Source organism: Rhinolophus sinicus, chromosome 3, assembly GCF_057876585.1.
Source record: "Rhinolophus sinicus isolate RSI-liver-muscle chromosome 3, RSI-T2T, whole genome shotgun sequence".
Classification (NCBI taxonomy): domain Eukaryota; kingdom Metazoa; phylum Chordata; class Mammalia; order Chiroptera; family Rhinolophidae; genus Rhinolophus; species Rhinolophus sinicus.
In genome coordinates this window covers 136,969,559-136,985,456 of record NC_142503.1, presented here as the reverse complement: position 1 = coordinate 136,985,456, position 15,898 = coordinate 136,969,559, and the positions used below count along the sequence as shown (strand labels likewise).

At 41.6% G+C, this 15,898-nt stretch overlaps 1 protein-coding gene across 1 annotated transcript in view; it reads left to right on the top strand.

The window, feature by feature from the left end:
• The window catches only part of GPR176 (G protein-coupled receptor 176), a 91,179-nt gene extending 79,044 nt beyond the window's left edge, over window positions 1–12,135 (top strand). Inside the window, exons 2-3 of the mRNA XM_019725512.3 lie at window positions 5,372–5,624; window positions 8,994–12,135. Coding sequence (XP_019581071.3) covers window positions 5,372–5,624; window positions 8,994–10,116 — 1,376 coding nt within the window. The 3' untranslated portion in view covers window positions 10,117–12,135. The remainder of the gene's footprint in view (window positions 1–5,371; window positions 5,625–8,993) is intronic.
• The last annotated feature ends 3,763 nt before the right edge of the window (window positions 12,136–15,898 follow it).

The window sequence follows — 15,898 nt, the reverse complement described above, 5'->3', positions numbered from 1 at the left end:
AAGTTAATTGACTGCTGAAAATAAAAATTTCAGCAATGTGTTTGGTTTATAGTTTATATAAAAGTAAAATGTATGACAATGGAAGTGCAAAGGTTAGTAGGGAGGAAATGGGAATATACTGTTATAAGATTGTTATACTACATATGAAGTAATATGATAGTATTTGAAAGTAGACTGTGAATAAATAAAGATGTATGTAGTAAACATAAGGAAACCACTAAAATTTTTAAAAATAAATATAAATAATAAGCCAATAGTGGAGATAAGATGCAATTCTAAAAGACTGCTCAATCCAAAATCACAAGAAAAGAACAGATGGGAAATAGAAAGCAACTAGCAAGACGGTAAATTTTACTCCAACCATGTCAATAATTACATTAAATATAAATGATCTAAATATACCAATTAAAAGACAGAGATTGTCAGATCAGATAAAAAAGCAAAAGCAATGATATGCTGTCTATAAGAAGGCCACTTTAATTCTAAAGACATAGATAGGCTAAAAGTCATTCCTGTTGTTATCTGGCAAATTAATTAAAAGCATTTCCTAATACTCATTTACATAATTCTTTTAACCCAAGAGATTCTGTTCTTGGTTACTTTTTTAGTTGCAGACAGAAGCAAACAAGAAATTTAAAATTCCATTTTACGCAAAGTAATTGTTCTTCATGTCTCCTATTATGGAATTGGTATTTTCTAACTTGCTTAGACTGTGCATCACATGGTGTTTGCGGCATATAGTGTTTGCTGAGTGTAAAAATCCTCTGTGGTGTTTTTAATTCTTGTTAATTCACTTTGGCCTCCCTCTTGGCACAGTCTGTCTTCTTAGGGTTTTCCTTATAATGTAACATTGCCTCAGTATGTTACCTTGCTGTAAGAGTATGGCCATGATTTTTTTCCCTACTGTATGCAGTAAGTCATTGGAGGAAGAAGCTGGTAGTTCTTAAAGGGTGTTGTAACTGTTTTCCCAGGAGGATTCTAAAAGACATACTATTTTTCAGGGCACTTTGGGAATATCTCCTTGTGGTTATTAGTCTCTTTAACACACGAGGATTGTTGCTGTCATAGATGTAAAGCCTATGAACCAGTTAAAAAGGACAGTCACAGTCTAAAATTCCCAGAAGCAAAATTGCCTGGTTAGTTTCTCAAAGTCTGCCAGGCACTATCTGTGAGTTGTAGTTAATTGACATGTCTTTGCCTTCACCCTCTCCCTCTTAGTCCCTTTTTGATTGTGTGTGCTATGAGTGTATACTAGCTGTGTTGCTGTGTTCACAGCTCTGGGACTTGTCATGGAATCCAGCATTAGAAAGTATAATGGGAATATATAAGGAGGAAGAATGGGTACAGAACTTGAATCATTTTTAAGGGATATTAGGTGATTTAGAACATGATCTCTAAAATGAAAAGTATCTCGACACTGAACACTGTGTAACTTAAAAATATATACTGAATTATCCTTAGTAGGCCTTGTAAAGCTAAGATGAATCTAAAGTGCTAATGAGATTAAATGGTCAAATATATAATTATCTTGCTTTGCTGCTGTGTGTATAATTGTGTGCATGCCTGGGTATATGTATACTTGTGTGTATGTGTAGACACACATCTTTTTTTATGTGTGACCAATGAGATATTAAGTGTGGGTGCCTCTGTCCTGATATTTTGGTCTAATTCAGGTTCTTAGAGCAAAATGAGTCCATTGTTAAGTGAGGGGAGAGAGAGGTGGTTTAAAGAATGGAAAGAACATAGGCTTCTTAGCTTCAGGTTCTTAATACCAAAAGAGATTAGGCTCCAGATGCCACCTAGAGTTTTATAAGCCAGTGGAGATAAAAATGTGATTATAGCAGTCTTGGGTTTTTCAATAATAACCATTGAAAACAAGTTTCCTTATTCACCAGAATGGATATACTAATAAAATGTATAATTAAAAAAAAAACCACAATAAAAAGTATGGCTGACATAATAGAGATGGAGAGAGAAAGACCAAAGAGGAGAGTATGAGGGTAATGATGGAAATTAGTTTCAGTTAAGTTTCAACAGAAACTACTGTGTGTATGAGAGACCATGGCCCACAGCCTGTCTTCTCCTTTGCAATGAATTTTCCTGTTTGTTTGGTTACTCAGAGTGTTTTGTTCAGCATAACCTACCAAACTATGAAAATTAACAGTGATGAGAGAAGAAAATCCTAAGGGTCTTGGTTTATAGCAAAGAAGGATTATCTTTATGAGAAGTCCCCCAGTGAACTGGAAGACACCCCTGATTTTGACAACTAAAGACACTGACATGTATACTCTCTTCATGGCAGATTTCTTTAAGTGGGCTGTCTCATTTTTAGATGGTTACCAGAATTTAAGTCCTGTATGTGAAACTTAAGTAAGGCAAGATGTTTCAGCCAGATTCTACTCTGTGCTTCAGTGGAAAATTGCCAGAAAAAAGAATTCCCCAAGTCAGTGGAGCTTCAAATACATTATTATTGCTCAGTCTATCACCTTGGTGACAGGAAAGCTGGAGGGGACTGGAGATGGCGGTATTAGTATAAGCAGCTCTTATGCTGAATGAATGTGTGTATGTATATATTCACACCACTGGTTTTATGTCAGTGAGGCAGCTACTGATGTGAGGAAAATTTGGTAGAGAATTTCCTGGAAGCAGCTTATCTAGTTACCTAAACATAGTGGCATTTTTTTCTACTTCGGCAGAAAAGAAGTAGCCGTAGAATATTGTGTTTGGAGAGAGACTCTTGGCAGTAAGTTATGTCGATATCTGAGGTGCTGAGGCAGCTCCTTGCAGTGACTGCCTGCAGCTTTGAACCCTGCTGTCCCCTCCCCTGGCACCATCATTCTCCTCCAAGTGAGGCTGAGCTATTGGCTTAGTTCATTGGGTGGGTGGGTGCGTGGGTGGGGCATTCCCTGAGCATGTGCACAGGAGCCTGCAGCGTCCTTGGGTCATGAGTAATTGGCCGAATGGACCTGGTTCTTTCACCAGGTAGAAGCTCCACCAGGAAGGTAGGCTGCCCCGCACACCTGGAAGACTTGGTCCCTGTGAGCCTCTGGGGCGGGAGCTATGGACTGTTTAGAAGAGGTGTTTCTGAAATGTTGGGGGCCAACTGTATCTGGGGTGCCTGTTACAAATGCAGGTTCACAGTTCCATACCTATTAACTGTGATTCAGGGTGTATGGTACAGTATTTCTGATGCACAGTACGGTTTGGGAGCTACCGGCTTAGAACATCCTCACATGATGTACGTACTACAAAAGGGGTCATCTTACTGCAGGGACTTTGGATTGCTGTTTGTCCCCTTATCTTACAAATTTGTTCATTCTACGTATATTTATCGAATGCCTGCTGTGTGTCAGATACTGAGCAAGGCAGTGGGGAAACAACAGTGAAGAAAATTGACATGGTTTTTATCCTTATGAAATGGAGGGGAAGCCAGTAAATAATAATTATGACAAGAGCTATGAAGGCCATAACAGGATATTGTACTAGAGTATAACGGAGGGACGAGCAGGGAGTATTTAAAATAAAGAGATGATTAGAGAATGTCCTTTTTGAGGGGGCAGCCATTTCATTAAGACTTAGATTAACAGGAACCAGACCTATAAAGAGCATGTAGGCAGTACAAAACACGTGTGCAAAGGCACTGAGACAGGATCAACTTTGATCCTGTTTCAAGAACAGAAAAAAACAAAACAAAAGGCCAGAGCGGCTGGTGCCCAGCAAGCCAGGGGAAGAGGGGCGTGAGATTAGGCAGGGAGGCCCTGGATCTATAAACTCTTGAAGACCAAGGGGAGGCATGACAGATTGAGAGGGGCGGGGAATCAGACTTTTAAAAAAAAATTATTTCTTATGCTATACATTACATCCCCATGGCTTATTTGTTTTATACCTGGAAATTTGAACTTCTTATCCCCTTTCACATTTCCACCCCTTTAAAAAAATTTTCAATTATAATTGGCATTCAGTATTATTTTATATTAGTTTTAGGTGTATAGCACAGTGGTTAGACATTTATATAACTTACAAAGTGATCCCCATGACAGTCTAGTACCCACCTGGCACTATACAGTTATTACCACGTTATTCACTATATTCCCTATGCTGTACTTCACATCCCCCCGTAACTATTCGGAATCAGCCTTTCAATTGGAAATAGGAGTCTGGAGTTGAGAGAGGCCTAGTTTGGGACCTGACTATGGGAGTCATCAGCATTTCAATAGAGCCAGTTGAATGGGTAATCTAACCTAGGGAGAAGATGGAGAGAGAGAAGTGGAGAGGAGGGGAGGGGTAGAGAGGGCATAGGAGGGGAAAAGAAGGGAGGGGAGGGGAGGGAAGAGCTAGAGCTAGAGCTAGAGCTAGAGCTAGAGCTAGAGCTAGAGCTAGAGCTAGAGCTAGAGCTAGAGCTAGAGCTAGAGCTAGATAGATAGATAGATAGATAGATAGATAGATAGATAGATAGATAGATAGATAAAGAGCCTGGTAAAGAAAACTAGGAGCGTCCAGGACTTGGGAGAGATGGGAGGGTAGGAGGAAATCCAGGAGACTGTAGGCCTGTGGAAGCCACGAGAGGAGACTGCTCAATGAAAGCCAGTCAAATGTACCATTTCTGCCAATGGTCTAGAACAGCGCTGTCCTGTCACAGTAGCCACAAGCTGCCTGTGGCTATTCAGCATTTGAAATGCAAATTGAAGCGTGCTGTAAGTGCAAAATAAAATGCACACCATGCACACCTAAAACTAATACAATGTTGTATGTCAATTTTATTTCAGTTTTAAAAATGCACATCAGATTTCAAAGACTTAGTACAAAAAAACAAGAATGAAAAATATTTCATTACTACCTTTTCAAGTAGTGATTGCATGTTGAAATGATAATATTTGGGATATATTGGGTTAAATAAAATATACCTAAAACTTCACCTGTTTTTCACTTTTTAAAAATATGGCTACTAGAAAGTTTAAAATTGCATGTGTGGCTTGCGTCCTATTTCTGTTGCAGTGTTTGGCAAGGTGAAAGTCATTTGCAAACTTGGTGAGAGTAGTTTGCCTGAGATTAAGTAACACCTAGCAAATTGTTTATACTCAGAAGAGACTAAATCAGCATCATAATACTATTATGCCTAAATTAAGTAACAAAACTCACCACTGAAAATTCCTGTAGACTTTTGGAGAATGTACCTAAGTGATTTAATGATTTCACATAAATTGACAATATAGGTAAGTATTTAAATCCTTTGAAATCAGCTCTGAAATGTGTTTTTTCAATCTTCCTTAACCTGTGTTTCTTTCTTTTCTTTTTTGTCTTCTGTCTTTTATTTACAATTTATTTTTATATTTAATGTAAATTATTATTTTTTTCCCCCGTATCTGGCCAGGAAACTTCATGGTGTTATGGTCAACTTGCCGCACAACTGTGTTCAAATCTGTCACCAACAGGTTCATTAAAAACCTGGCCTGCTCGGGGATCTGTGCCAGCCTGGTCTGCGTGCCCTTCGACATCATACTCAGCACCAGCCCTCACTGTTGCTGGTGGATCTATACCATGCTCTTCTGCAAGGTTGTCAAATTCTTGCACAAAGTCTTCTGCTCGGTGACTATCCTCAGCTTCCCTGCCATTGCCTTGGACAGGTAAGATCAGGTCGCCAGGGGCTCGATTTTTTTTTTTTTTTTTTTTTTTTTTTTTAAGGGTATTGAAATATTAGCATCACGGAGCAAATGGGAAATAGTCATCGTTTCACTTTTTGGTCAGCCTGTGGTCAACAGAAAGAGAATGAGTTGTTAAAACAGATGCCTCACAAAAGACAGGTTGATTTAACAGCAGGTACGGAAAATAGGGCCATTGAGAAAAGTTGTGACATGGCAGATTACCTCACGAGGATGCTGGGCCACAGCGACTGGATCGTAGCGTCGCTTCATCGTGGTTGGAATCAGTGGTATTTGTGTCGCAATCTGCAGTAGATTGCTCATCGGATTGAGAACTCTGCAATTAGGGCTTTTTGATGTAGGATGAAAACACTTCTGAAGAACAAGGGAACAATTCACTGGTTATTTAACAAATGATTAGACAGTCCAGTTGGACCTGGCCAGATAACACTGGAATTCTTTTGGAGGATTTATTTCCAAGGCTTTATATTGTGATGGTTGTTGTTTTCTCTTCCCAACCTCTTTAAAAGGACATTCATTCGGAAAGGAATCTTCTCTTAGCTACTGTCATCATGCATATTGTGATCAAATTTATCGCAGAGTGAAGATCTCAGTAATGAAGTTTCCTGTCTTTTCCCTTTATTGCTAGCATGTCATGAATACAGTTGAGATAATACATTTTAGAGAATAGAATTAAATAAGCAAACAAGAATAGAAACGTATTTTGTGTCCACGGTACTTTTGATTTCAAGGTTTACAAGAAGAAAAAGTTGCTGAAGGGATCGTGCTAGCTCTTCTGACTTTATACCCTATGATAAATTTAACTACATTTTAGATGAATTTGGAATTTTTAAACTCTTTGTCCATCTAAAACATACTTAATATTTTAATGACCTGGGAGGGTATGGATTGCAGAACCAATTTGTGGAGTCACCTCTCAGGCCTAAACCCTGATGTCATTAGCTGCCCAGTGTCATCTGCATGGAAGGACACAGAGTAAGGCAAAGCCCCTGCTCATTAGGAGAAGTCGTTGGCTCCAGACGGGACTCTGGAACCAGAAGCCTGGCTTTAAGTACATAGAAAACTATGTACATATAACACTGTATAAGTTTAAAGTGTACAGCATAATGACTTGACTTACATATATTGTGAAATGATTACCACAGACGTTTAGTTAACATCCATCATCTCATATAGGTACCAAAAAAAAAGAACAAAATTTTTTTCCCCTTGTAATGAGAACTCTTAGGATCTACTCCCTTAACAATTTACTTCATTCCTTTTTACTGCTGAATTAAAAAGTCCATTATATATATATATATATATATATATATATATATATATATATATATATTTATCTCAATATCACATTTTGTTTATCCATTTCCTAGTTGATGGACAGTTGGGTTGTTTTCATTTTCTGGCTCTTATGAATAATGCTGCTATGAATCTTGAAAGCTTTTTTTAAGAATAGGATTCAACAAGAGTGGGACGGCATTATTTTGAATACTTTTCTGTTATACCTGGAATCAATGCAATAATGGCATGTGGGTTTCTGGGCCCTCAGTCAGGAAAATATGCTAACAATAAGAAATCCTTATTTTCTTTCCCTCAGAAAATCTACTGTATAGTTGTCATTATTTTTTAAAAGGTAAACAAGTCCTGTAGTAGAAAAACAAGACTGGTAATTTCCTATTTTATTATTCAGAGGTACAGATTACTTGTAACCTTAAATATGGTGTGCATGAACCCTTTCTCTCACTTTTTCTCAGATATTTGTTTCATGACACCAAGTCAGCAAGTGAAATGGGAGGCCACTTACACTTCTTGCATTATCTTCTAGAGATGTACACACTAACATGGTTATTTATAATGAGCCTGTGTGCTTGTGTTGTAATGGAAGTGGAAATGACTGGAAGCCTGGGTTTCTTATCTGCCAGTTAGCAAAGGGGAATCAGAGACAGTGGACTCCTGAGCGTGTATTTGTGGGTGGGTACGGGGCCATCACATTGGATTTAAAGAGTCGTGGTTGGAAAACTTTATATTCAGAGAAATAAAATGAAGAGCATACATAACTTATGCATATCTTTTTCATTTTTTCCCTCCTAGAAAGAGATCTAGAACACATCTCATCATGCTCCGCCCATCTCTGATCATCCATGGTCATGTTGTGTTTGCATTGTATCTCCTTCAACCTGGATCATTCTCCCCCAGTTTGACCCCTGCTAGACTCCACCACAGTGCCACCTTCTCTTGACATTTTCCCAGGTGCTCCCTTTCCCATTCCTCCTTTGTTCATACCTCCAGTACAGACATCATTTATAATTGTTTGTTTGCATGCCTTTTTCCATTGAGTTTAGAAACATTTCTGTACGTCTTTTTATTTTTGTAACCCAGTGCCTGGCACAGTACTGGGCACATAGTTGGTTCTCAGAAATCCTCATGGTAGGAAGTCACACATGCTTTCCTGGCCCCGTGAGTGAATAAGTGTTAATAGGGTGTAAGGTTGACTCCAGCATTAGCTGACTGTAGAGGCATGGGCCTAGCTAATCTCTGATTATCACCATATCTGTGATGGCCAGTGGCAGCCCTTTCATGATAGATGTGACTCTAGAATCTGAAGAATTACTTAGTTCCCCCAAATCATTGGTGATAGGGAAACTAGGTGCTTTTGGAATTCTGATTAGGTGGTCGTAGAATAATCAAGTTAAAACTTGGAAGGAAAAAACGTTTTATCAAACTTTAACAAAAATCTAATCATGCAGGCATTTTACACTTATTAGTTGCTCTTAGGGGTTACTAAGTGATAATCATGGGAACAACAGCTACTGAGCAGGGACAATTTTTGTCTGTTGAATTGATTTTGTAGAAGGACTTTGTCAGAGTCTCCATCCTTCATACGGTTATTCTGTTCTGAGCAACTGTAAAGCTAATGATATCCACGCATACACTGTGGCATGGGTCTGCTTTGGAAATGTGTGCAGACAAGTTTCTTTCTGTTAGTGGCTTTGAAAATTGCCCTAAATCTCCTCTAATTTTTTTACAAATTATCCTTTACCCTTAAATGGAAAGATGGGTGTCTTTACAGTAGATGGAGACATCCTTTAGATTGAGAACACCCTTTGGGACTTAATCCTGGTGGCAGTAATTATAAAGCTAGCTATGAATTGTACAGCAAAGTCCTCAAAACTGAAGGTGTGGCTTCCCCATTCCCCCAGGGGTTTCCTCTGTCTTAGGCAGAATAAAAGAACTTGATCCGTTTTTCCCTCTCTCCCACTTCTGGTAATATAGATTTCCCTAACTTAACGCATGTCATCTCCTGTGAAGTGAATCGTGTGTGTGTGTATTTCTCAGGTACTATTCTGTCCTCTATCCGCTGGAGAGAAAAATATCTGATGCCAGGTCCCGGGAGCTGGTGATGTACATCTGGGCCCATGCGGTGGTGGCCAGCGTCCCTGTGTTTGCAGTGAGCAACGTGGCCGACATCTACGCCATGTCCACCTGCAGCGAGGTCTGGAGCAACTCCTTGGGCCACCTGGTGTACGTTCTGATCTATAACATCACCACAGTCATCGTGCCGGTGGCTGTGGTCTTCCTCTTCTTGATACTGATCCGGCGGGCCCTGAGTGCCAGCCAGAAGAAGAAGGTCATCATAGCAGCGCTGCGGACCCCGCAGAACACGATCTCCATCCCCTACGCCTCCCAGCGCGAGGTCGAGCTGCATGCCACCCTGCTATCCATGGTGACGGTCTTCATCGTATGCAGCGTGCCCTACGCCACCCTGGTCGTCTACCAGACCGTGCTCAACGTCCCCGACACCTCCGTCTTCTTGCTGCTCACCGCCATTTGGCTGCCCAAAGTGTCTCTGCTGGCGAACCCTGTGCTTTTCCTCACTGTGAACAAATCTGTCCGCAAGTGCTTGGTAGGGACCTTGGTCCAATTGCACCACCGGTGCAGTCGCCGTAATGTGGTGGGGACAGGGAGCGGGCTGGCAGATGCCAGCCTGGAGCCCAGCATACGCTCGGGAAGCCAGCTCCTGGAAATGTTCCACATTGGACAGCAGCAGATCTTTAAGCCCACAGAGGACGAGGAAGAGAGCGAGGCCAAGTACACTGGCTCCGCTGACCTGCAGGCCAAGGTGATACTCAGCCCCTGCCTGGAGGGAGACCAGCGGTCACAGTGTGTACCCCCTGCACCACCCCCGGGCACAGTGGACTCTATATCTCAGGTGGCACCAGCAGCCCCAGTGGAAGCGGACACATTCCCTGACAAGTACTCGCTGCAGTTTGGCTTTGGGCCTTTTGAGTTGCCTCCCCAGTGGCTCTCAGAGACTCGAAACAGCAAGAAGCGGCTGCTTCCCCCCTTGGGGAACACCCCAGAAGAGCTGATCCAGACAAAGATGCCCAAAGTAGGCAGGGTAGAGCGTAAGATGAGCAGAAACAATAAAGTGAGCATTTTCCCAAAGGTGGACTCCTAGCAAGGATTGAAAATCCCTCCCTGCTGCCCTCCCTTTGCTCCGGCTCTGTGATTCCTGCGATCGCATGGACGCCTCCTGTCTGGGTCACGTGCTTTTGGACGAGAGGGAAATCTATAAAATCAAATGTCCTCTTTATTGAGGGAGTATATATATATTTATCCCAGTGGTCCATGTCCTTCGTAAAGTCCGTGGTCCTCTCTGTGGAGGTGAGAGCTGGGCCGTGTGGAATGGGTCTTGGGATGGCTACTCCATGTGCATTTTCTGGGGACTCCTCAGTTCTGAGGGCCCAGCAGAGAATACACGGAGAGAAAAGCATGATGAGCTCCAAGGGAGCAGGGGCATTGCAGGGATGCCCAAGGTAACTGTGAAGGAGCGTGACCACAAAGAACATGCCTATTTGATGGGCTTAAATATGACACATATTAAAAGTGTTTAATATTGATCTCTACCATAAGGGAAGATAAGGACTTGGTGTTTGATTCCTATTCTCTGGGAGGCCCCATCGTATGACTTGCAGTTTCTCCTGACGCCCTTCATTCTTTCCCTGGGTTATGGATGAGCAACAACTATTCAACCCCCAGTTGACAGACACGGTAATAGATATGCCTGGCAGTAAGGGAGCCGCTCTGTCCTTGATTATCCTGACATTCTCTTGACATTCTCTTGACATCACAATGGCCTCAGAAAGACATGTTTGCTGTGTTGGTTATAAAATACTACAAGTAGTTCATTATGACTTTCCCCCTTACATTGTATTTTTTCAACAAATGAGAGAGAAGTGTAGAGGTGGAGAAGAAAGACTGAAATGTCCACACACTCTAGTCTGTCTTCTTCCCACGTATTCTCACCTGAAAGGGGCTGCATAGCAATCTGTAGGAGTAAAGTATATTGAAAAAAGTTATCCCATGCAAAACTTCTGAAATTCAAAGGTAATTTGAAAATGCAAAGTTAGTGTAAACTGGGTCCTCTGGAAACATCAAGCTAAAACTGCTTGGTGGGGAAAGGTGATTCTGCCCAAAAGAGCGGGGAAAGGCTGACAAAAATGGCTCCCTTTCCAGGAGGACTCCAGACCCAGGCCCGACCAGTCCCTTTTGCAGTCTGTGCAACTGTGGCTCTTTCTTCATTTTGGATATAAAGGAGGAATATGACACGGAGAAAGAATGAATCATTCTAAAATGCCAAGGCAGCACCTAGCCCAGGTGAGCTCTCCACTTGCTCCTTCCCAGTGACGTTTTCGCAGCAGCCAGAGTAGGTAGAAGAGGGAGGACTGTCTTCAAGTGATTAGTCCCCTGGGGGCGGGTGGGGGGGACTCAAGGTGACTTTCACCAGGCTGAATTCAAACCATAGATGACTCAAGTGCCAGCCTTGTTCTTCTCTCTAGGGCATTTTGTTCTTGTTGATAGCATGGAAGGGAGCCCATCCAGTGCCTTGAGCAAGCTTGAAAGGAAGTGGGCCTTCTCACTGCACACTTCCACATCCCGAAGGCTGTGGTTCTCATGTATCCTTTCCTTTCACTCCGTGGCCCTATCCCTCAGAGGAAGCTCAGCTTATAAGGAGTCTCCTTTTCCTGTCCTCTGCTGGGTGCTGTGTCTTGTGATTCCGGAACATGAACCCAAAGAGCCTTCCCCTGCAGAGGTTGTGCCTTCCTCTGTGTGTTTTGTCTCCTTGAAGTGTTGTGTACTCACAGCAGAAACTGGGGACTGCCATCCCCTCTCCCTGCCCCGCTGCCTCCCGGGCCCTGTGTGCATGCCATCGGTAGCTTCTTGCCCTGACAGGTAACACGTTGCCCTTCACGCTTATCTTTTAAAACCTTCACAATTGTTACAACTTTCATCAAGGGGAAACATAGTCTGTCATAAAATTGTGTCCACTTTAGAAGAATCTGTCAAATGTAGTCACTTTGGTGTTGTTCTGATTATATATATATATATAGCAGGTCATTGCCAGGTGTATTTCTATACTCTTTGAAGAATTACGTTTTAATAAAAAAATTGAAAAGCAGTTTCTGAACTCAAAAAAGAGTTGTATGAGCTATGTGTTTTTATTTCCTCTTTCCCACACAAGTGGTATATGCCGTCTGAACTTTTCTCTTCCTACATGATCTCAAATGAAAGGTATTTGTTTTTTCCGCATAAATGCAGATCAGACGTAGATTCGCAGTAGCATTTTTTGGAGTGTTGTTACAACTTAAAAAATGAATTCCCAAAGAAGAAAATGCAATGTTTGAGTAAATGTCACAAATGTGGGTTCCAAATTGAGTTGGTGGATGGGCCACTCCCTCTCCAGGGAAGAGTGGAGTGCAGCCGTCATCCTCCCTCCATGAGGGGCGTGGGTGATAGCACATGGTTGAGACCAGGGGCTTTGGGGCCACATGGCCCATGTTTGAGACCAGGCTATACCACTGACTGGGCTATGACCTCAAGCAGGCGAGGGAACCTCCATATTTTCCTCTCTGTAAAATGAGAAGATAATAATCACTGTGTCAAAAGTCGTTTGCCCCAGCTCACACACTTCTCCTCTGATTTGAGCCATGTCTGCAGTGGGCTATTGCTGGCTGCATCCACTTCCCTGAGAGCAGTCAAGGCCTAGCTTCTCTGCTTTCTGCCCTGTGAGAGCTCTCTGGCTCCCGGGGACCCCTTGAGGGCATAGGGACCAGTGGATAAATGCCCCTGCCTCCTGTCCTGCTGGACAATTGTGGGTGGCATCTTTCCACATCTTTCCTCAGGAGATCAGGCAGAATTAAGTCCCTCTTGCCCACCATGGTGTCTCAATAATGAATCTTTTTATTGACTCTTCCTTCTCTTTCCCTGTCTGGCCTTCTCTAGCCGTCATTAATGTCCTCGAGGATCACTGCCCCCAAACACTACTGCATGAAGTCCTTGTCTCCAGCTCTGTTTTCAGAGGAATCCAAGTGAGACAATAATATACATCAGGGGGCAGTTGTGGGGATTAAATGGGATGATCTATTTAATATTATGCCCGGCACAGAGTGAATCTATATCAGTGTGAGTGCTTATGCGTTACATTGTTTAAAAAAGTGGTTAGGGACTTATTTGGAATGTTTTTGCAGAAAATTAGATTAAACTGATGGTTTCACCAGTTACCCTAATAATAATTAATATTTGTGATGATGTTACTTTGAGGGAGTACAGAGTCCCTATTTGAATCCCTGAAGAAAAAAAACAAATGTGTAAGCCAGAATATTTCTTAATTAAACAATTCTCAGTTTCAAAAAAAAAAAAAAAAAAAAAATGTGTGTGTGTGTGTGTGTGTGAGGCTCGGGGGGCGAATGTTAAAAGAATGTTCAACTTTGCTGTAAACCTATAAGGCAGATTGTGAATATGAGTGAGCATAATTTACTGATGAAATAAGAGGTGAGCAGAGTACATAGAGTAACTAACAGCAGATATACAAAACCAAAGTGGCTCCCTCCATGGAAAACGAACTGTAAGTTAATCACTTGGTGTGTTAAATAACATCTGGAGCTCAGGCACAAGTTAGATTTGGCTGGAGAGAGGAGTGGCTGCTCCATCTCAGCTCTGGGCATTCTGAGCTCTTGGCAGTCATGCACCGGAGTGGGGGGCTCAGTGTACACACAGCTGTTGCCGCGTGTCAGAGCTGAGATGCTCAGGGGGAAAGAGCTTATTTTAGGCTGAATTTTGATGGAGGGAAAGGGTTAATGCTTTCATATTGTAGTCTACCAGTGTAGCAACATACAATGTAAATAACATTATAGCAAAGTGATTAACTTCCCCCAAAGAGTTGTAAACACTTAGCAGTTTTATATCACAACTGCTTGTGCTATATGAGAGTTATGTAGCCAAAAGAAAAAATGATTCTTGGTTAATGATCTGAGAATATGTGAATAAAATAGGAACTGAAACCAGGACAGCATCCAAAGCTTTTTTGTGAGAGCTCAAGGCTTTTAAACTCAATTGAAACAATCTAAGATTCTCCATACATGAGACTTCAGAAGCTAAAATATCTCCCCTTCTCTTAGCCTCAGATTCAACCAGTGTTTTCCCTCATTTGTGCCAAGGTGATAAATTGGTTAATAGGCAGAATAAAGACCTGAAGTTCTTCATAGAACTGAAACTATAATCTTCAGGATTGTTTTACGTGAACCTCTTACAGCAATTCATGTTCTGGGGACTTACGAACCACTTATTTCTAAACTTAAATGAATTAATGATGAATGAATGAATAAGACACAGCACCAGAAAAAGTAGTTAAATCTTTCTTGTGTATGAGCTGTCAGTAGAGTTATTGCTGGTTCTTATCGATTTCCTTGGAATGACTCATGGAAGGATTAAAAGCATCAAATGCAAGGTCTTTGATCTATCTCTTTCTCCAAACACCTAAGCATCGGTGTAATTCACTAGTGGGAGTGTAAGTCCTAACTTGGAAGGGAAGTTCAATACTGAGAAACACAGTTCCAGGCATGTATGTTGAGCATGAAAAATGATCTTTTTTTTTCAGCTACATTGATTAGCATTTAGTGACTAAATCTCTTTCTGCCCCCTCTTAAATTTTTTTAATAAGCTAATCATTGCAGTCTATACACAAAAAGTAATGACACACAATGGAGGTACTAGAATAACCTGTGGTGTCCATTTTAAGACAACAGGTGATAAAATACAACATAGGTGGGATAATGCTTTTAAAATATTAACCACATTTCATGATGCATGTAGTTTCTCTTTCCTCCTTTGCCTTGTTCTTCACATTCCCAAGCATTGCCTCAGGGAAGGAGGGGAAGATATTCATTGCCTCAAGGAAAGCAAATGGACTGTGAGTCTCTTTCCAGTTGTGCATCAAAGCCTGGGTCTTAGGAGAACAGAGGGGGCTCTTGGGGTTAGCCCAGTGGATATTTGGTAATGATTGTTGAGAATTGGGGAGGTGCTACTGGCATGTACTGGGTAAAGGCCAGGGATGCTGCTACATGCTCTACAACACACAGGACAGCCCTCCACAACAAAGTATTATCTGGTCAAAAATATCAATAGTGTCATGGTTGAGAAACCTTGGGTTAACCAAAGGTTTGAGATGGTTTGAGGAAGGTAGGACCATATTCCTTCAGTAGAAAAAGCTTCCCTGGAATTGAGCACAGTCAAAAGAAGAGAAGCCAGAGGTAAGTGATAAGACTGTAGACATCTGTACTTTCTGGATAAAAGGGCCCTAATTCTGCCTCCCAGGCAAAGCCCCAGGGATGCAGCAAAATAAAGTCTTGTGTAATTGCAAAGAGAACCTGTGCATATCCTGCCTCCCAGCTTGTGGAGCCCCAGTCCAGAGTCTGGCAGTGAGTCCAGACTGCAGAAAGCAAAAACAGGTCACATACTAAAGATAAGAAATCAGAGTGGCCTTGAATTTCTCAAAAACACTAGGAGCTATTAGATAATAAAACAATGCCTTCAACATTCTTAGAAAAATTATTTCCAATCTAGAATTCTATACCCAGCCAAACTATCAATCAAGTGTGAAGGTAGAATAAAGATATTTTCAAACATACAAGTCTCAAAAAACTTACCTCTCATATACTCTTTCTGAAAATTACCAGAGAATATTTTCTAAAACAAAAAGAAGAGGGAGTTGAGGAGTGGACGCAGGGCATGTGACACAAAAGAGTGGCAGAGGGAACCCCAGTGTCACGGTGAAGGGGGATCTTAGCATGATAGCCGTATCAGGTGTGGAGGTCAGCAGTCCATACTGGAGCAGTGTGACTATGTATGCATGAAGTCTGTGATTTCTTCTGCCAATATATTGTCTTTTTAATCTGAAGAAG